Source organism: Salvelinus namaycush, unplaced genomic scaffold, assembly GCF_016432855.1.
Source record: "Salvelinus namaycush isolate Seneca unplaced genomic scaffold, SaNama_1.0 Scaffold173, whole genome shotgun sequence".
Classification (NCBI taxonomy): Eukaryota; Metazoa; Chordata; class Actinopteri; order Salmoniformes; family Salmonidae; genus Salvelinus; species Salvelinus namaycush.
The window spans coordinates 50001-71623 of NW_024058486.1; the positions used below are offsets into that span (position 1 = coordinate 50001).

A 21623-nucleotide genomic window follows, 5' to 3' on the forward strand; every position below is an offset into this window, starting at 1 on the left:
TAGTACACCTACACTGTAGTACACACACTACACTGTAGTACACACACACTACAATGTAGTACACACACTAGACTGTAGTACACCCATACACACACACACACACACGCACACTGTAGTACACACACACACTACACTGTAGTACACACACACTGTAGTACACACACACACACACACACACACACATACGCACGCACTCTGTAGTACACATTACACTGTAGTACACCATACACACACTACAATGTAGTACACACGCACACTGTAGTACACCCATACACACTACAGTACACACCAACTACACTGTAGTACACGCACGCACACACTACACTGTAGTACACACACACACACACACACACACACACACGCTACACTGTAGTACACACACACACACACAGTCACCAACACCCCAGTCCTCCAGTCCTTGAGTCCTTCTACTAGCAGTCTGTTTACATAATAGAACTAAACAACTGGGTTCGTTGCCAGGGGTCACGGCAGAATACGATCAGAAGGGAATGTATGTTTCTGCATTACTGAGACTGAGATGTCTAATCTTCTTTACCTTCGGACAAGTTCAATTCAAATGTCAGTCTCTTTCTCACTCTCCTTCCTGTTCTCTGTCTTTCTCTCTTTGTTCTGCCATGTTGAAATGTCTTGGTAATCTTGTGTGGCTCACCTCTTGAACAAGAGCTCTTTTGTTTTTGTGTGAGTGCCTGCGGTGGTGTGTGGGGGCCTTCCACCTCTCTGGTCTGGGTCTGCCCGGGATTCCAACAATATTAACTTCATTAAGCCAGGAATGTGGCCCTGCATTCCACCTCTTCACTGGAGGGAGGGATGAAGGAGTAGATGGAGGGGTAGATAGATGGAGATAAAGGGAGGATAAGGGCGGGTGAAGAAGAAGAAGAGGTAGGGGGAGGAGTGGTGACTGGCCAGGGAGTGTCGTTAAAACAAAACGAGTGAAAGGGAGGAGAGCAGAGGTGAAAGAGAATGAGATAGTGATTTTAATGAAAAGAGAGATGGATGGATGGAGGAGTGAATGAGTCATGTGGCCTGCCTGGTGAATGTGGTGAGGTCAGAAAGAGATGAGCCAGAAATGAAATGCTTATCGTATATAAAAATAAAGGCATTATGGATGAGGTGAAGACAGGAGTGAGTAAGATGGATGTAATGGAACATGTTAGGTTGGAGCAGGGGTGTACCAGAGACAGGATGATACAAACCCCAGTAGAAATGTTAGGTTGGAGCAGGGTGTTCTGTACCAGAGACAGGATGATACAAACCCCAGTAGAACATGTTAGGTTGGAGCAGGTGTTACCAGAGACAGGATGATACAAACCCCAGTAGAACATGTTAGGTTGGAGCAGGGGTGTACCAGAGACAGGATGTTACACACCCCAGTAGAACATGTTAGGTTGGAGCAGGGGTGTACCAGAGACCAGGACGTTACACACCCCAGTAGAACAGTTAGGTTGGAGCAGGGGTGTACAGAGACAGGACGTTACACACCCCAGTAGAAAATGTTAGGTTGGAAGCAGGGGTTGTACCAGAGACAGGATGTTACTCACCCCAGTCGAAATGTTAGGTTGGAGCAGGGCGGGGTACCCAGAGAACAGGATGTTACAACCCCAGTAGAACATGTTAGGTTGGAGCAGGGGTGTACCAGAGACAGGATGTTACACACCCCAGTAGAACATGTAGGTTGGAGCAGGGGTGTACCAGAGACAGGATGTTACTACACCCAGTAGAACATGTTATGTTGGAGCAGGGGCTGTACCAGAGACAGGATGTTACTCACCCCAGTAGAACATGTTAGGTTGGAGCAGGGGTGTACCAGAGACAGGATGTTACATCACCCAGTAGAACATGTTAGGTTGGAGCAGGGTGTACCAGAGACAGGATGTTACACACCCCAGTAGAACATGTTAGGTTGGAGCAGGGGTGTACCAGAGACAGGATGTTACACACCCAGTAGAACATGTTAGGTTGGAGCAGGGGTGTACCAGAGACAGGATGTTACTCACCCCAGTAGAACATGTTAGGTTGGAGCAGGGGTTGTACCAGAAGACAGGATGTTACTCACCCCAGTTAGAACATGTTAGGTTGGAGCAGGGGCTGTACCAGAGACAGGATGTTACTAACGCCCAGTAGGAAATGTATTAGAGTGGATAGCAGGGGGTGTACCAGAGACAAGGATGTTGAACACCCCAGTAGAACATGTTATGGTATGGAGCAGGGGATGTACAGAAGACAGGATGTTACACACCCAGTAGCAAACATGTTATGTTGGAGCAGTGGTGTACCAGGAGACGGAGGATGTTACAGGGCACCCCCCAGTAGAACATGTATAGGTTGGAGGCAGGGATGGTACCAGAGTGACAGGATGTTACCTTCACCCCAGTAGAACATGTGTAGGTGGAGCAGGGGTGTACACAGAGACAGTGATGTTACACACCCAGTCGAAACATGTTAGGTGGAGCAGGGGTGGTACCAGAGCCAGGATGTTTACACACCCCAGTAGAAACATGTTAGGGTTGGAGCCGGGTTGTACCAGAGGACAGGATGATACAACCCAGTAGAAACATGTTAGGTTGGAGCAGGGGTGTACCAGAGAACAGGATGGTTACACACCCCAGTAGAACATGTTAGGTCGGAGCAGGGTGTACCAGAGACAGGATGTTACCAACCCCAGTAGAACATGTTAGGTTGGAGCAGGGGCTGTACCAGAGACAGGATGTTACACACCCCAGTAGAAACATGTTAGGTTGGAGCAGGGGTGTACCAGAGACAGGATGTTACTCACCCCAGTAGAACATGTTAGGTTGGAGCAGGGGTGTACCAGAGACAGGATGATACAAACCCCAGTAGAACATGTTAGGTTGGAGCAGGGGTGTACCAGAGACAGGATGATACTCACCCCAGTAGAACATGTTAGGTTGGAGCAGGATGTGTACCAGAGACAGGATGTTACAAACCCCAGTAGAACATGTTAGGTTGGAGCAGGGGTTTGTACCAGAGACAGGATGTTACAAACCCCAGTAGAACATGTTAGGTTGGAGCAGGGGTGTACCAGAGACAGGATGATACAAACCCAGTAGAACATGTTAGGTTGGAGCAGGGGTGTACCAGACAGGAGGATACAAACCCCAGTAGAACATGTTAGGTTGGAGCAGGGGTGTTACCAGAGACAGGATGATACTCACCCCAGTAGAACATGTTAGGTTGGAGCAGGGGTGTACCAGAGACAGGATGTTACACACCCCAGTAGAACATGTTAGGTTGGAGCAGGGGTGTACCAGAGACAGGATGTTACTCACCCCAGTAGAACATGTTAGGTTGGAGCAGGGGTGTACCAGAGACAGGATGTTACAAACCCCAGTAGAACATGTTAGGTTGGAGCAGGGTGTACCAGAGACAGGATGTTACACACCCAGTAGAACATGTTAGGTGGAGCAGGGGTGTACCAGAGACAGGATGTTACTCACCCCAGTAGAACATGTTAGGTTGGAGCAGGGGTGTACCAGAGACAGGATGTTACTCCACCCCAGTAGAACATGTTAGGTTGGAGCAGGGGTGTACCAGAGACAGGATGTTACAAACCCCAGTAGAACATGTTAGGTTGGAGCAGGGGTGTACCAGAGGACAGGATGTTACACCACCCAGTAGAACATGTTAGGTGGAGCAGGGGGTGTACCAGAGACAGGATGTTACACACCCCAGTAGAACATGTTAGGTTGGAGCAGGGGTGTACCAGAGACAGGATGTACTCACCCCAGTAGAACATGTTAGGTTGGAGCAGGGTGTACCAGAGACAGGATGTTACTCACCCCAGTAGAACATGTTAGGTTGGAGCAGGGTGTACCAGAGACAGGATGTTACTCACCCCAGTAGAACATGTTAGGTTGGAGCAGGGGTGTACCAGAGACAGGATGTTACACACCCCAGTAGAACATGTTAGGTTGGAGCAGGGGTGTACCAGAGACAGGATGTTACACACCCCAGTAGAACATGTTAGGTTGGAGCAGGGGTGTACCAGAGACAGGATGTTACACACCCCAGTAGAACATGTTAGGTTGGAGCAGGGGTGTACCAGAGACAGGATGTTACTCACCCCAGTAGAACATGTTAGGTTGGAGCAGGGGTGTACCAGAGACAGGATGTTACACACCCCAGTAGAACATGTTAGGTTGGAGCAGGGGTGTACCAGAGACAGGATGTTACACACCCCAGTAGAACATGTTAGGTTGGAGCAGGGGTGTACCAGAGACAGGATGATACAAACCCCAGTAGAACATGTTAGGTTGGAGCAGGGGTGTACCAGAGACAGGATGTTACACACCCCAGTAGAACATGTTAGGTTGGAGCAGGGTGTACCAGAGACAGGATGTTACAAACCCCAGTAGAACATGTTAGGTTGGAGCAGGGGTGTACCAGAGACAGGATGTTACACACCCAGTAGAACATGTTAGGTTGGAGCAGGGGTGTACCAGAGACAGGATGTTACTCACCCCAGTAGAACATGTTAGGTTGGAGCAGGGGTGTACCAGAGACAGGATGATACAAACCCCCAGTAGAACATGTTAGGTTGGAGCAGGGGTTGTACCAGAGACAGGATGATACTCACCCCAGTAGAACATGTTAGGTTGGAGCAGGGGTGTACCAGAGACAGGATGTTACAAACCCCAGTAGAACATGTTAGGTTGGAGCAGGGGTGTACCAGAGACAGGATGATACTCACCCCAGTAGAACATGTTAGGTTGGAGCAGGGGTGTACCAGAGACAGGATGTTACAAACCCCAGTAGAACATGTTAGGTTGGAGCAGGGGTGTACCAGAGACAGGATGATACAAACCCCAGTAGAACATGTTAGGTTGGAGCAGGGGTGTACCAGACAGGAGGATACAAACCCCAGTAGAACATGTTAGGTTGGAGCAGGGGTGTACCAGAGACAGGATGATACTCACCCCAGTAGAACATGTTAGGTTGGAGCAGGGGTGTACCAGAGACAGGATGTTACAAACCCCAGTAGAACATGTTAGGTTGGAGCAGGGTTGTACCAGAGACAGGATGTTACTACCCCAGTAGAACATGTTAGGTTGGAGCAGGGGTGTACCCAGAGACAGGATGTTTACTCACCCCAGTAGAACATGTTAGGTTGGAGCAGGGGTTGTACCAGAGACAGGATGTTACAAACCCCAGTAGAACATGTTAGTTGGAGCAGGGGTGTACCAGAGACAGGATGTTACACACCCCAGTAGAACATGTTAGGTTGGAGCAGGGGTGTACCAGAGACAGGATGTTACACACCCCAAGTAGAACATGTTAGGTTGGAGCAGGGGTGTACCAGAGACAGGATGTTACTCACCCCAGTAGAACATGTTAGGTTGGAGCAGGGAGTTGTACCAGAGACAGGATGTTACTCACCCAGTAGAAACATGTTAGGTTGGAGCAGGGGTGTACCAGAGACAGGATGTTACTCACCCCAGTAGAACATGTTAGGTTGGAGCAGGGGTGTACCAGAGACAGGATGTTACACACCCCAGTAGAACATGTTAGGTTGGAGCAGGGGTGTACCAGAGACAGGATGTTACACACCCCAGTAGATAACATGTTAGGTTGGAGCAGGGGTGTACCAGAGACAGGATGTTACACACCCCAGTAGAACATGTTAGGTTGGAGCAGGGGTGTACCAGAGACAGGATGTTACTCACCCCAGTAGAACATGTTAGGTTGGAGCAGGGGTGTACCAGAGACAGGATGTTACACACCCCAGTAGAACATGTTAGGTTGGAGCAGGGGTGTACCAGAGACAGGATGTTACACACCCCAGTAGAACATTGTTAGGTTGGAGCAGGGGTGTACCAGAGACAGGATGATACAAACCCCAGTAGAACATGTTAGGTTGGAGCAGGGGTGTACCAGAGACAGGATGTTACACACCCCAGTAGAACATGTTAGGTTGGAGCAGGGGGTGTACCAGAGACAGGATGTTACAAACCCCAGTAGAACATGTTAGGTTGGATCAGGGGTGTACCAGAGACAGGATGTTACACACCCCAGTAGAACATGTTAGGTTGGAGCAGGGGTGTACCAGAGACAGGATGTACTCACCCAGTAGAACATGTTAGGTTGGAGCAGGGGTGTACCAGAGACAGGATGATACAAACCCAGTAGAACATGTTAGGTTGGAGCAGGGGTGTACCAGAGACAGGATGATACTCACCCCAGTAGAACATGTAGGTTGGAGCAGGGGTGTACCAGAGACAGGATGTACAAACCCCAGTAGAAACATGTTAGGTTGGAGCAGGGGTGTACCAGAGACAGGATGATACTCACCCCAGTAGAACATGTTAGGTTGGAGCAGGGGTGTACCAGAGACAGGATGTACAAACCCCAGTAGAACATGTTAGGTTGGAGCAGGGGTGTACCAGAGACAGGATGATACAAACCCCAGTAGAACATGTTAGGTTGGAGCAGGGGTGTACCAGACAGGAGGATACAAACCCCAGTAGAACATGTTAGGTGGAGCAGGGGTGTACCAGAGACAGGATGATACTCACCCCAGTAGAACATGTTAGGTTGGAGCAGGGGTGTACCAGAGACAGGATGATACAAACCCCAGTAGAACATGTTAGGTTGGAGCAGGGGTGTACCAGAGACAGGATTATACAAACCCCAGTAGAACATGTTAGGTTGGAGCAGGGGTGTACCAGAGACAGGATGTTACACACCCCAGTAGAACATGTTAGGTTGGAGCAGGGGTGTACCAGAGCAGGATGTACTACCCCAGTAGAACATGTTAGGTTGGAGCAGGGGTTGTACCAGAGACAGATGTACTCACCCCAGTTAGAAATGTTAGGTTGGAGCAGGGGTGTACCAGAGACAGGATGTTACACACCCCAGTAGAAACATGTTAGGTTGGAGCAGGGGTGTACCAGAGACAGGATGTTACTCACCCCAGTAGAACATGTTAGGTTGGAGCAGGGGTGTACCAGAGACAGGATGTTACTCACCCCAGTAGAACATGTTAGGTTGGAGCAGGGGTGTACCAGAGACAGGATGTTACACACCCCAGTAGAACATGTTAGGTTGGAGCAGGGGTGTACCAGAGACAGGATGTTACACACCCCAGTAGAACATGTTAGGTTGGAGCAGGGGTGTACCAGAGACAGGATGTTACACACCCCATTAGAACATGTTAGGTTGGAGCAGGGGTGTACCAGAGACAGGATGATACACACCCCATTAGAACATGTTAGGTTGGAGCAGGGGTGTACCAGAGACAGGATGATACACACCCCATTAGAACATGTTAGGTTGGAGCAGGGGTCTACCAGAGACAGGATGATACACACCCATTAGAACATGTTAGGTTGGAGCAGGGGTGTACCAGAGACAGGATGTTACAAACCCCAGTAGAACATGTTAGGTTGGAGCAGGGGTGTACCAGAGACAGGATGTTACACACCCCAGTAGAACATGTTAGGTTGGAGCAGGGGTCTACCAGAGACAGGATGATACACACCCCATTAGAACATGTTAGGTTGGAGCAGGGGTGTACAGAGACAGGATGTTACACACCCCATTAGAACATGTTAGGTTGGAGCAGGGGTGTACCAGAGACAGGATGTTACACAACCCCAGTAGAACATGTTAGGTTGGAGCAGGGGTGTACCAGAGCACAGGATGTTACACACCCCAGTAGAACATGTTAGGTTGGAGCAGGGGTGTACCAGAGACAGGATGTTACACACCCCATTAGAACATGTTAGGTTGGAGCAGGGGTGTACCAGAGACAGGATGATACCACACCCCAGTAGAACATGTTAGGTTGGAGCAGGGGTGTACCAGAGACACAGGATGTTTACACACCCCAGTAGAACATGTTAGGTTGGAGCAGGGGTGTACCAGAGACAGGATGTTACTCACCCCAGTAGAACATGTTAGGTTGGAGCAGGGGTTGTACCAGAGGACAGGATGTTACACACCCCAGTAGAACATGTTAGGTTGGAGCAGGGGTCGTACCAGAGACAGGATGTTACTCACCCCAGTAGAACATGTTAGGTTGGAGCAGGGGTGTACAGAGACAGGATGTTACACACCCCAGTAGAACATGTTAGGTTGGAGCAGGGTTGTACCAGAGACAGGATGTTACACACCCCAGTAGAACATGTTAGGTTGGAGCAGGGGTGTACCAGAGACAGGATGTACTCACCCCAGTAGAACATGTTAGGTTGGAGCAGGGGTGTACCAGAGACAGGATGTTACACACCCCAGTAGAACATGTTAGGTTGGAGCAGGGGTTGTACCAGAGACAGGATGTTACACACCCCATTAGAACATGTTAGGTTGGAGCAGGGGTGTACCAGAGACAGGATGTTACACACCCCCATTAGAACATGTTAGGTTGGAGCAGGGGGTACCAGAGACAGGATGTTACACACCCCAGTAGAACATGTTAGGTTGGAGCAGGGTTGTACCAGAGACAGGATGTTACACACCCCAGTAGAACATGTTAGGTTGGAGCAGGGGTGTACCAGAGACAGGATGTTAACACCCCAGTAGAACATGTTAGGTTGGAGCAGGGGTGTACCAGAGACAGGATGTTACACACCCCAGTAGAACATGTTAGGTTGGAGCAGGGGTGTACCAGAGACAGGATGTTTACACACCCAGTAGAACATGTTAGGTTGGAGCAGGGGTGTACCAGAGACAGGATGTTACACACCCCAGTAGGAACATGTTAGGTTGGAGCAGGGGTGTACCAGAGACAGGATGTTACTCACCCCAGTAGGAACATGTTAGGTTGGAGCAGGGGTGTACCAGAGACAGGATGTTACACACCCCAGTAGAACATGTTAGGTTGGAGCAGGGGTGTACAGAGACAGGACGATACAAACCCCAGTAGAAACATGTAGGTTGGAGCAGGGGGTGTACCAGAGACAGGACGATACAAACCCCAGTAGAACATGTTAGGTTGGAGCAGGGTGTACCAGAGACAGGATTTTACACACCCCATTAGAACATGTTAGGTTGGAGCAGGGGTGTACCAGAGACAGGATGTTACACACCCCATTAGAACATGTTAGGTTGGAGCAGGGGTGTACAGAGACAGGATGTTACACACCCCAGTAGAACATGTTAGGTTGGAGCAGGGTGTACCAGAGACAGGATGTTACACACCCAGTAGAACATGTTAGGTTGGAGCAGGGGTGTACCAGAGACAGGACGTTACACACCCCAGTAGAACATGTTAGGTTGGAGCAGGGGTGTACCAGAGACAGGATGTTACACACCCCAGTAGAACATGTTAGGTTGGAGCAGGGGTGTACCAGAGACAGGATGTTACACACCCAGTAGAACATGTTAGGTTGGAGCAGGGGTGTACCAGAGACAGGATGTTACACACCCCATTAGAACATGTTAGGTGGAGCAGGGGTGTACCAGAGACAGGACGATACAAACCCCAGTAGAACATGTTAGGTTGGAGCAGGGGTGTACCAGAGACAGGATGTTACAAACCCCAGTAGAACATGTTAGGTTGGAGCAGGGGTGTACCAGAGACAGGATGTTACACACCCAGTAGAACATGTTAGGTTGGAGCAGGGGTGTACCAGAGACAGGATGTTACAAACCCCAGTAGAACATGTTAGGTTGGAGCAGGGGTGTACCAGAGACAGGATGTTACACACCCCAGTAGAACATGTTAGGTTGGAGCAGGGGTGTACCAGAGACAGGATGTTACACACCCCAGTAGAACATGTTAGGTTGGAGCAGGGGTGTACCAGAGACAGGATGTTACACACCCCAGTAGAACATGTTAGGTTGGAGCAGGGGTGTACCAGAGACAGGACGTTACACACCCCAGTAGAACATGTTAGGTTGGAGCAGGGGTGTACCAGAGACAGGATGTTACAAACCCCAGTAGAACATGTTAGGTTGGAGCAGGGGTGTACCAGAGACAGGAGGATACTCACCCCAGTAGAACATGTTAGGTTGGAGCAGGGGTGTACCAGAGACAGGATGATACAAACCCCAGTAGAACATGTTAGGTTGGAGCAGGGGTGTACCAGAGACAGGATGTTACTCACCCCAGTAGAACATGTTAGGTTGGAGCAGGGGTGTACCAGAGACAGGATGTTACACACCCCAGTAGAACATGTTAGGTTGGAGCAGGGGTATACCAGAGACAGGATTATACAAACCCCAGTAGAACATGTTAGGTTGGAGCAGGGGTGTACCAGAGACAGGACGTTACACACCCCATTAGAACATGTTAGGTTGGAGCAGGGGTGTACCAGAGACAGGATGATACAAACCCCAGTAGAACATGTTAGGTTGGAGCAGGGGTGTACCAGAGACAGGATGTTACTCACCCCAGTAGAACATGTTAGGTTGGAGCAGGGGTGTACCAGAGACAGGATGTTACAAACCCCAGCAGAACATGTTAGGTTGGAGCAGGGGTGTACCAGAGACAGGATGATACAAACCCCAGTAGAACATGTTAGGTTGGAGCAGGGGTGTACCAGAGACAGGATGTTACAAACCCCAGTAGAACATGTTAGGTTGGAGCAGGGGTGTACCAGAGACAGGATGATACAAACCCCAGTAGAACATGTTAGGTTGGAGCAGGGGTGTACCAGAGACAGGATTATACAAACCCCAGTAGAACATGTTAGGTTGGAGCAGGGGTGTACCAGAGACAGGATGATACTCACCCCAGTAGAACATGTTAGGTTGGAGCAGGGGTGTACCAGAGACAGGATGATACTCACCCCAGTAGAACATGTTAGGTTGGAGCAGGGGTGTACCAGAGACAGGAGGATACAAACCCCAGTAGAACATGTTAGGTTGGAGCAGGGGTGTACCAGAGACAGGATGTTACAAACCCCAGTAGAACATGTTAGGTTGGAGCAGGGGTGTACCAGAGACAGGATGTTACAAACCCCAGTAGAACATGTTAGGTTGGAGCAGGGGTGTACCAGAGACAGGATGTTACTCACCCCAGTAGAACATGTTAGGTTGGAGCAGGGGTGTACCAGAGACAGGAGGATACTCACCCCAGTAGAACATGTTAGGTTGGAGCAGGGGTGTACCAGAGACAGGATGATACAAACCTCAGTAGAACATGTTAGGTTGGAGCAGGGGTGTACCAGAGACAGGATGTTACAAACCCCAGTAGAACATGTTAGGTTGGAGGAGGGGTGTACCAGAGACAGGATTATACAAACCCCAGTAGAACATGTTAGGTTGGAGCAGGGGTGTACCAGAGACAGGATGATACAAACCCCAGTAGAACATGTTAGGTTGGAGCAGGGGTGTACCAGAGACAGGATGTTACAAACCCCAGTAGAACATGTTAGGTTGGAGCAGGGGTGTACCAGAGACAGGATGTTACAAACCCCAGTAGAACATGTTAGGTTGGAGCAGGGGTGTACCAGAGACAGGATGATACAAACCCCAGTAGAACATGTTAGGTTGGAGCAGGGGTGTACCAGAGACAGGATGTTACACACCCCAGTAGAACATGTTAGGTTGGAGCAGGGGTGTACCAGAGACAGGATGTTACAAACCCCAGTAGAACATGTTAGGTTGGAGCAGGGGTGTACCAGAGACAGGATGTTACAAACCCCAGTAGAACATGTTAGGTTGGAGCAGGGGTGTACCAGAGACAGGATGTTACACACCCCAGTAGAACATGTTAGGTTGGAGCAGGGGTGTACCAGAGACAGGATGTTACAAACCCCAGTAGAACATGTTAGGTTGGAGCAGGGGTGTACCAGAGACAGGATGATACAAACCCCATTAGAACATGTTAGGTTGGAGCAGGGGTGTACCAGAGACAGGATGTTACAAACCCCAGTAGAACATGTTAGGTTGGAGCAGGGGTGTACCAGAGACAGGATGATACTCACCCCAGTAGAACATGTTAGGTTGGAGCAGGGGTGTACCAGAGACAGGATGTTACAAACCCCAGTAGAACATGTTAGGTTGGAGCAGGGGTGTACCAGAGACAGGATGATACAAACCCCAGTAGAACATGTTAGGTTGGAGCAGGGGTGTACCAGACAGGAGGATACAAACCCCAGTAGAACATGTTAGGTTGGAGCAGGGGTGTACCAGAGACAGGATGATACTCACCCCAGTAGAACATGTTAGGTTGGAGCAGGGGTGTACCAGAGACAGGATGATACAAACCCCAGTAGAACATGTTAGGTTGGAGCAGGGGTGTACCAGAGACAGGATTATACAAACCCCAGTAGAACATGTTAGGTTGGAGCAGGGGTGTACCAGAGACAGGATGTTACACACCCCAGTAGAACATGTTAGGTTGGAGCAGGGGTGTACCAGAGACAGGAGGATACAAACCCCAGTAGAACATGTTAGGTTGGAGCAGGGGTGTACCAGAGACAGGATGTTACACACCCCAGTAGAACATGTTAGGTTGGAGCAGGGGTGTACCAGAGACAGGATGTTACACACCCCAGTAGAACATGTTAGGTTGGAGCAGGGGTGTACCAGAGACAGGATGTTACAAACCCCAGTAGAACATGTTAGGTTGGAGCAGGGGTGTACCAGAGACAGGAGGATACAAACCCCAGTAGAACATGTTAGGTTGGAGCAGGGGTGTACCAGAGACAGGAGGATACCAGTGGATGATTTGGTGATTTGTATCTAACACATTGATACAGCCCCCCCCCCTTATCACTTTCCTCACAGCTGCAACCATCTTATCAGTCCAACTGTTGAAAGAAAACACATTGAGATCATTTGTGTTGAAAGGAGATAAATGTCATTATTTTGTTTTGTTTGTATTCCTTAAGAACAAAGAGCTATTAGAATGAGGATTAAACATACAAGGTGATTCATTATTAACACTCCATTTGAAGGTTACGTAAATAAGTACTTCATAACACATTCCTAAGCATACATAATGCATTCATAAGCATACATAACGCATACATAACACATTCATAAGAAGTACATAAGCGTTTCATAAATGTCCATGGTTTTTGTAGTCCGGTTTACTCTGCAGGCCTAGCGAGCCAACAATCAATAGTGTTACTTTCTTCCTGAGCCGGTATGCTAGCAGAGCCTATAAGCAAACAGGTATATTAGCATTAGCATAGCTGTCAACAGGCATGTATTAGCATTAGCATAGCTGTCAACACAACAGTTGTGTCGTTTGCCTGCTGGTTGCATTGACCACACCAATGGAAGAACAAGTGTTTTCTTTCTTTCTTTACTCTAATGTCATTGTTAGGCAGATTTTACGCTTGAGTTAATTATTCTTTTGTTTGACTGAGGGTCTCCTGTTTTACCTCAGACAATGAGCACATCTTTCTGGACATGGAAGATAAGCTGACCAAGTATTTCCCTAAGGAATGGAAGCAAGATTCAGGGAAGGTAAGAGTGCTCCAATAATTTACTTATTGATGTATTCTGACATGGATGGTGTCTGGGATGTATCAGAACACACACCTCCCTCGTTAACCCACCAGCTCACTGCAGCCCACTGCCCTGTATCTAGCTGTGTATTGTTCTTCACATGACAAATAGTTCATGCTATGCCTTTACATTGCTTTACCAGGCCCATTCGTTCACCCATGGTTGTGTTGTGTCCCGTCTTCTATTATGAAGATGTCCAGCACTGGCATCACTGTGTTGTTTCACCATGGTTGTGGTGTGTTTCACCATGGTTGTGGGGTGTTTCACCATGGTTGTGGGGTGTTTCACCATGGTTGTGGGGTGGGGTGTTTCACCATGGTTGTGGGGTGGGGTGTTTCACCATGGTTGTGGGGTGGGGTGTTTCACCATGGTTGTGTTCTTTCCTCAGGGGTTACAGAAGAGATCCCTCCCCCTGGTGCTCTGCCTCAAGGTGCAGTACTATGTGGAGAACGGCAGGCTCATCTGGTGAGGCTCCAAACATCATGCTTATTTCCTAATGCTCTAAACATACCATCATCCTTCAGACCCGTTGCTGGAACCGAACAGCAATGCTTATTTCCTAATGCTCTAAACATACCATCATCCTTCAGACCCGTTGCTGGAACCGAACAGCAATGCTTATTTCCTAATGCTCTAAACATACCATCATCCTTCAGACCCGTTGCTGGAACCGAACAGCAATGCACTCGAGGTCTCCCTCCAAAAATGAGGATTTAATATACCCAGCTCTGTATCTCATTAACTCCCTTTACCTCCTACAACTCCGTTGTTATTAAATCTAGTGACCCTGCCTCTCTCTACCTCTCCCCCAGTGAGCGGAAGGCGAGGCGTCTGTACTTCTCTGACCTGAGAGAGAGGGTGTTGCGTTCAGAGTGTCGTCAGCAGGAGGAGGTGTACTTGTGTTCTTTCTTTCAAACATTTTATTTTAGATTTCTTCATCGTATGACAATCACAAACATTCAAAAATACACAATAACACAATGAAATCCCATTTTCCAGGTGTACTTCCAGCTGGCTGGGTATGCTCTACAAGCTGACCTGGAGGATCATCCCCTACCTGGGAAGAACCAGGGAAGCACCCGCTACTTCCAACCCAAAGAGTACTTCCCTACCTGGGTAAGTGTGAGAGTGTGTGGGGCCTGGGGAAGTCTAGGTGTTGAGATACCATACATTTTCTTACATGTGGCCACTGCCATTCTCAGGAAATGGTTCTACAGCGATATTGTCTGAATGTGGTCTCTCTGTCTTTCTCTGTTTTTCTCTCTCAAGAAAATCTGTCTCTCTCTGTGTCTCTCTCTGTGTCTCTCTCTGTGTCTCTCTCTGTGTCTCTCTCTGTGTCTCTCTCTGTGTCTCTCTCTGTGTCTCTCTCTGTGTCTCTCTCTGTGTCTCTCTCTGTGTCTCTCTCTGTGTCTCTCTCTGTGTCTCTCTCTGTGTCTCTCTCTGTGTCTCTCTCTGTGTGTCTCTCTGTGTGTCTCTCTGTGTGTCTCTCTCTGTGTCTCTCTCTGTGTCTCTCTCTGTGTCTCTCTCTGTGTCTCTCTCTGTGTCTCTCTCTGTGTCTCTCTCTTTCTATCTCTCTCTTTCTGTCTGTGTCTGTCTGTCTGTCTCTGTGTCTGTCTCTGTGTCTGTCTCTGTGTCTGTCTCTGTCTGTCTCTGTCTGTCTGTCTCTGTCTGTCTGTCTGTCTGTCTGTCTGTCTGTCTGTCTGTCTGTCTGTCTGTCTTTCATGTCTGGTTTGCTTAATTTAAGGAATTTGAAATGATTCGTATAATTTACTTTTTATACTTAATTATATTTAAAACGAAAGACTTTTACTCAAGTAGTATTTTACTTGGTGACTTACTTTTACTTGAGTCATTTTCTATTAGGGTATCTTTACTTTTACTAAGTATGACAATTGGATACTTTCTCCACCGCTAATGGCGAGCTGCCAGTAGCTTGCAGCCCACCTATGAGTAGCTCGCCAATCAATTCTGAAAGTAATGTATTTTTTCACGTGTTCCATGCAAACTGTCGTGAACATAAAGCTCCTGGCTACTATCCAATCAAAGCCACTTTGACATGATCCCATCCTTGGTTAGATGCTATTGGTTTGAAAAGCCAAACGTAACACAATATCTGCCAATTAATTTCCAGCAATATTGCCTCCTGTCTGTTTGGTGAAAACTCAGTATGTAGCCAGTAAGAGATGCCTCCTGTCTGTCTGTTTGGTGAAAACTCAGTATGTAGCCAGTAAGAGATGCCTCCTGTCTGTCTGTTTGGTGAAAACTCAGTATGTAGCCAGTAAGAGATGCCTCTTGTCTGTCTGTTTGGTGAAAACTCAGTATGTAGCCAGTAAGAGATGCGAGTGATAACTGTCTTGTAGGCTTACCTGACAGATCTACACTACCGGTCAAAAGTTTGGGCTCACTTAGAAATGTCCTTGTTTTTGAAAGAAAAGCTCTTTTTTTATTTTATTTTAAAAATAACATCAAATTGATCAGAAATACAGTGTAGACATCGTTAATGTTGTAAATGATTATTGGGGCTGGAAACAGCACATTCTTTTATGGAATATCTACATAGTCGTACAGAGGCCCATTATCAGCAACCATCACTCCTGTGTTCCAATGGCACGTTGTGTTAGCTAATCCAAGTTGATCATTTTAAAAGGCTAATTGATCATTAGAAAACCCTTTTGCAATTATGTTAGCACAGCTGCAAACTCTTGTGCTGATTTTAAAGAAGCAATAAAACTGGCCTTCTTTAGACTAGTTGAGTATCTGGAACATCAGCATTTTCTGGGTTCGATTACAGGCTCAAAATGGCCAGAAACAAAGAACTTTCTTCTAAAATGGGAGAAAACACAAAATATAATTTTATGAACCATTATTTTACTAGGTATATTGGCAGAAAACACATCTCTTGCACATCACGGACCCTGGGAAGAGTTGCAGGGTAGAGGAGAGGAGAAGAATGTGCCTATTTGAAAGCTAGAAAAAAAAGAGTAGCTCGCAACGTAATAAAAAAAAAAAAAGTAGCTCTCAGATAGAAAAGGTTGTAGACCGCTGTTCTACAGTAATATTGAACCAATGTGTGTTGTTTTCTCTCTCCATCTTCAGATTGTGGCGAAGCGTGGGGTGGACTACCTGCTCTGTCACGGTCCCAAGGTACACAAGGAGCTGTTGGGCATGACGCCACGTGATGCGGTACTCCACTTCATCAAAGAGGCCTGTCGTCTCGAGGACGTCCCCGTCACCTTCTACAGGCTACAGAAGGTCAGTCAGAGATCTCATAGCAGAGTGAAGCAATCATTCAAATGTCTTAAGACCCCAAAGACCAAACAGAGACAGGAGCTCAGTGGCCAGGAAAGTTTCCCAAAAAGGAAGATACCTAGAGAGGAACCAGACTCAGGGGGGGGGTATATCCTCTTCTTGCTGTACTGAATAATCCTTGTCCACAGCCCACATTTATTAGGCTGAAGCAAGCAAAAGTTATTGTGTGTTTTCAAAATTAGCCAAAGCGTAAAACACTACACGTACACAAACAATCACTGAAATAGTTTCACATGGAGTTTCAACGTGTATGGCACAGAGCCGCTGCAGACAGACGTCTAAACAGAGATATGGAGTTTCAACGTGTATGGCACAGAGCCGCTGCAGACAGACGTCTAAACAGAGATATGGAGTTTCAACGTGTATGGCACAGAGCCGCTGCAGACAGACGTCTAAACAGAGATATGGAGCTTCAACGTGTATGGCACAGAGCCGCTGCAGACAGACGTCTAAACAGAGATATGGAGTTTCAACGTGTATGGCACAGAGCCGCTGCTGACAGACGTCTAAACAGAGATATGGAGTTTCAACGTGTATGGCACAGAGCCGCTGCAGACAGACGTCTAAACAGAGATATGGAGTTTCAACGTGTATGGCACAGAGCCGCTGCAGACAGACGTATAAACAGAGATATGGAGCTTCAACGTGTATGGCACAGAGCCGCTGCAGACAGACGTCTAAACAGAGATATGGAGTTTCAACGTGTATGGCACAGAGCCGCTGCAGACAGACGTCTAAACAGAGATATGGAGCTTCAACGTGTATGGCACAGAGCCGCTGCAGACAGACGTCTAAACAGAGATATTTGAATTGTTACTCTTAAACGAATGTATCCAGTTGGCCTTATTGGGGGGGTGGTGTGTGTGTATTAGGTAACAGAGGCTGATACAGTACATCCATTTGCGTCTGCGTTTTCCGAGTCCAGCCCAATGTCAGCCTCCCAAATGGTACCCTATTCCCTGTATAGTGCACTACTTTAGACCAGAGCTGAATGGGTCCTGATCAAAAGGAGGGCACTAAATAGGGAGTAGGGTGACATTTGGGGTTCATCAAATGTTCCCAGTGGAGGAGTGGAGGGGTTAGGCTGTGGGTTGGGGTTAGGCTGTGGGTTGGGGTTAGGCTGTGGGTTGGGGTTAGGCTGTGGGTTGGATAACAGGATTGCCTGTTATCTTGATATCTTTAGGGACTCAGATGCTTGACTGACACCTCATCCTTCATTCTTCTGTCTCTCAGGACAAGAAAGAAGAGAGAGGCACAGCTCTGCTGGGGCTGACCCTCAGAGGAATGCAGCTTTATCAGGTGTGTGTGTGTGGGGGGGGGGGTTAATGTTGCTGTGTTTGAGGATATGTGTCCCATCTGTCTACGTGCGTCAGAGTGAACCTGCCTCCTCTCAAATCATCCACCCTCCTCCTCCTACTATGCCCTCTACATCAACCATGTGAGGAATGTGTATGTTATCCAGAGACAGCAGTAAAACATTGCATGCTGAGTCCAAATGGTGTGAGGTGGTGTGAGGTGGTGTGAGGTGGTGTGAGGTGGTGTGAGGTGGTGTGAGGTGGTGTGGTGTGGTGTGAGGTGGTGTGGTGTGAGGTGGTGTGGTGTGAGGAGGTGAGGTGAGAGACTGTGAGGACCTATCAGGCCTCTTGGTCTAAGCAAGGTCCAGATGGACCACAGATAAAGGAGAGAAACACATGTTGGATTGTACATCTTCCTGTCAAGCCAAACCTGTAATGTTTTCTTTAAAACTGTATTACATGATCCAGTCTGGACTTGTGAATAAAGTATGAATCTCTCAATATGCTCACGAAGACCAGCCCTTTGACACCACAGAAGCTCACTATTTGGCAAAACACCAAAAATAATATGATTTTGACCCAATGAGTTTGGTTCATACTTTAAAACTGTTTATTAATGATTTATTACATATGAACTAATGATTCACTGTCCATATAAGCTACTAATAAACCCTTCAATGGAAGTGTAACCAATGTCTTTTGTCTTTGTAATGTGTGTGTCATTTCCTCAGGAGGCGGATAACATCCGCCAGCTTCTCTATGACTTCCCCTGGTCCAACGTGGGACGACTCACCTTCCTGGTACCCTCCACTTTATATTAACATATGTAAAGTGACTTCCTGTACAGTGAGTGCATGCATTGTTAGTGGAGGTGTATGTGATCCCGGTGGGAATTGAACTCACAGCCTTGGCCTTACTAACGCCATGCTCTTATCTACCCATTATCTTTTAAATGAAGTGGTATTAGAATGATTATTTAATGAGGGTTTTAATTACACTGAGCTGTGTAGGATTCCACCATGTTCTCCTGTCCTCAGGGTTACATTTTACATTGACATTTTAGTCATTTAGTAGACACTCTTATCCAGAGCAACTTACATGAGCAATTAGGGTTAAGTCCCTTGCTCAAGGGCACAGACAGAATTTTCACCTAGTCAGCTTGGGGATTCAAACCAGCAACCTTTCGGTCACTGGCCCAATGCTCTTAACCGCTAGGCTACCTGCTCTTAACCGCTAGGCTACCTGCTCTTAACCGCTAGGCTACCTGCTCTTAACCGCTAGGCTACCTGCTCTTAACCCCTAGGCTACCAGCCGCCTAGTGTTCTTACTCAATCTACCTGGTCAAATAAATAAATAAATAATGATGTCATCATGTTGCCCTCCCTTCTCCTGTTCCTTCAGGGGAAGAAATTTGAGATCCAGCCAGATGGTCTGCCGTCGGCCAGGAAGCTGGTCTACTACACTGGGTCTCCGTTCCGCTCACGCCACCTCCTCCTGCACCTCAGCAACAGCCACCGACTCTACCTCAGTCTCCAGCCTGCCCTCAAACACCTCCGACAGCTGGAGGACAGCGAGGGTGAGCAGGGAGGGAGGGAGAGAGGAGGGGAGGGTAATGTGTTTCAGAGTGATTAGAGATGAGGTCTAATGGTTATCTATGGAGTAACACCATAACTAATGGTTATCTATGAAGTAACATGATAACTAATGTTCTTGATTGCATTTACATTTTAATCTGTTTGAAGCCAAATTTCCAGTGTTTCTCCTCTCTACTCCTCTATTCTCCTCTATTCTCCTCCCCTCTCTTCTCCTCCCCTCTCTTCTCCTCTATTCTCCTCCCCTCTCTTCTCCTCTATTCTCCTCCCCTCTCTTCTCCTCCCCTCTCTTCTCCTCTATTCTCCTCTCCTCTATTCTCCTCTCCTCTATTCTCCTCTCCTCTATTCTCCTCTATTCTCTCCTCTCCTCTATTCTCCTCTCCTCTATTCTCCTCTCCTATATTCTCCTCTCCTCTATTCTCCTCTATTCTCTCCTCGCCGCTCTTCTCCTCTATTCTCCTCCTCTATTCTCCTCTATTCTCTCCTTCTCTCCTCTATTCTCCTCCCCTCTTCTCCTATATTCTCTCCTCCTCTCCTCTATTCTCTCATCTCCTCTCTTCTCCTCCCCTCTCTTCTCCTCTTCTCTCCTCTCCTCTATTCTCCTCCCCTCTCTTCTCCTCTTCTCTCCTCTCTTCTATTCTCCTCCCCTCTCTTCTCCTCTTCTCTCCTCTCCTCTATTCTCCTCCCCTCTTCTCCTCCCCTCTTCTCCTCTCCTCTCTTCTCCTCCCCTCTCTTCTCCTCTTCTCTCCTCTATTCTCTCATCTCCTCTCTTCTCCTCCCCTCTCTTCTCCTCTTCTCTCCTCTCCTCTATTCTCCTCCCCTCTTCTCCTCTATTCTCCTCCCCTCTCTTCTCCTCTATTCTCCTCCCCTCTATTCTCCTCCCCTCTCTTCTCCTCCCCTCTCTTCTCCTCTATTCTCCTCTCCTCTATTCTCCTCTCCTCTCTTCTCCTCTATTCTCTCCTCTCCTCTATTCTCCTCTCCTCTATTCTCCTCCCCTCTCTTCTCCTCTCCTCTATTCTCCTCTCCTCTATTCTCCTCTCCTCTATTCTCCTCTCCTCTCTTCTCCTCCCCTCTCTTCTCCTCTATTCTCTCCTCTCCTCTATTCTCCTCTCCTCTATTCTCTCCTCTCCTCTATTCTCCTCTCCTCTATTCTCCTCTCCTCTATTCTCCTCTCCTCTATTCTCCTCTCCTCTATTCTCCTCTCCTCTATTCTCCTCTCCTCTATTCTCTCCTCTCCTCTATTTTCTCCTCTCCTCTATTTTCTCCTCTCCTCTATTCTCCTCTCCTATATTCTCCTCTCCTCTATTCTCCTCTATTCTCTCCTCGCCGCTCTTCTCCTCTATTCTCCTCCTCTATTCTCCTCTATTCTCTCCTTCTCTCCTCTATTCTCCTCCCCTCTTCTCCTATATTCTCTCCTCCTCTCCTCTATTCTCTCATCTCCTCTCTTCTCCTCCCCTCTCTTCTCCTCTTCTCTCCTCTCCTCTATTCTCCTCCCCTCTCTTCTCCTCTTCTCTCCTCTCTTCTATTCTCCTCCCCTCTCTTCTCCTCTTCTCTCCTCTCCTCTATTCTCCTCCCCTCTTCTCCTCCCCTCTTCTCCTCTCCTCTCTTCTCCTCCCCTCTCTTCTCCTCTTCTCTCCTCTATTCTCTCCTCCCCTCTCTTCTCCTCTCCTCTATTCTCCTCTCCTCTATTCTCCTCTCCTCTATTCTCCTCTCCTCTCTTCTCCTCCCCTCTCTTCTCCTCTATTCTCTCCTCTCCTCTATTCTCCTCTCCTCTATTCTCTCCTCTCCTCTATTCTCCTCTCCTCTATTCTCCTCTCCTCTATTCTCCTCTCCTCTATTCTCCTCTCCTCTATTCTCCTCTCCTCTATTCTCCTCTCCTCTATTCTCTCCTCTCCTCTATTTTCTCCTCTCCTCTATTTTCTCCTCTCCTCTATTCTCCTCTCCTATATTCTCCTCTCCTCTATTCTCCTCTATTCTCTCCTCGCCG

General features: G+C 47.9%; 1 protein-coding gene across 1 annotated transcript in view; it reads left to right on the forward strand.

Annotated features, from left to right (window-relative positions):
• LOC120037504 (FERM domain-containing protein 6-like) overlaps positions 1-21623 on the forward strand; it is a 42391-nt gene that overhangs the window by 11432 nt on the left and 9336 nt on the right. Inside the window, exons 4-11 of the mRNA XM_038983534.1 lie at positions 13319-13398; positions 13829-13905; positions 14253-14331; positions 14440-14556; positions 16537-16692; positions 17983-18048; positions 18776-18844; positions 19446-19620. Of these exons, the coding sequence (XP_038839462.1) occupies positions 13319-13398; positions 13829-13905; positions 14253-14331; positions 14440-14556; positions 16537-16692; positions 17983-18048; positions 18776-18844; positions 19446-19620 (819 nt within the window). The remainder of the gene's footprint in view (positions 1-13318; positions 13399-13828; positions 13906-14252; positions 14332-14439; positions 14557-16536; positions 16693-17982; positions 18049-18775; positions 18845-19445; positions 19621-21623) is intronic.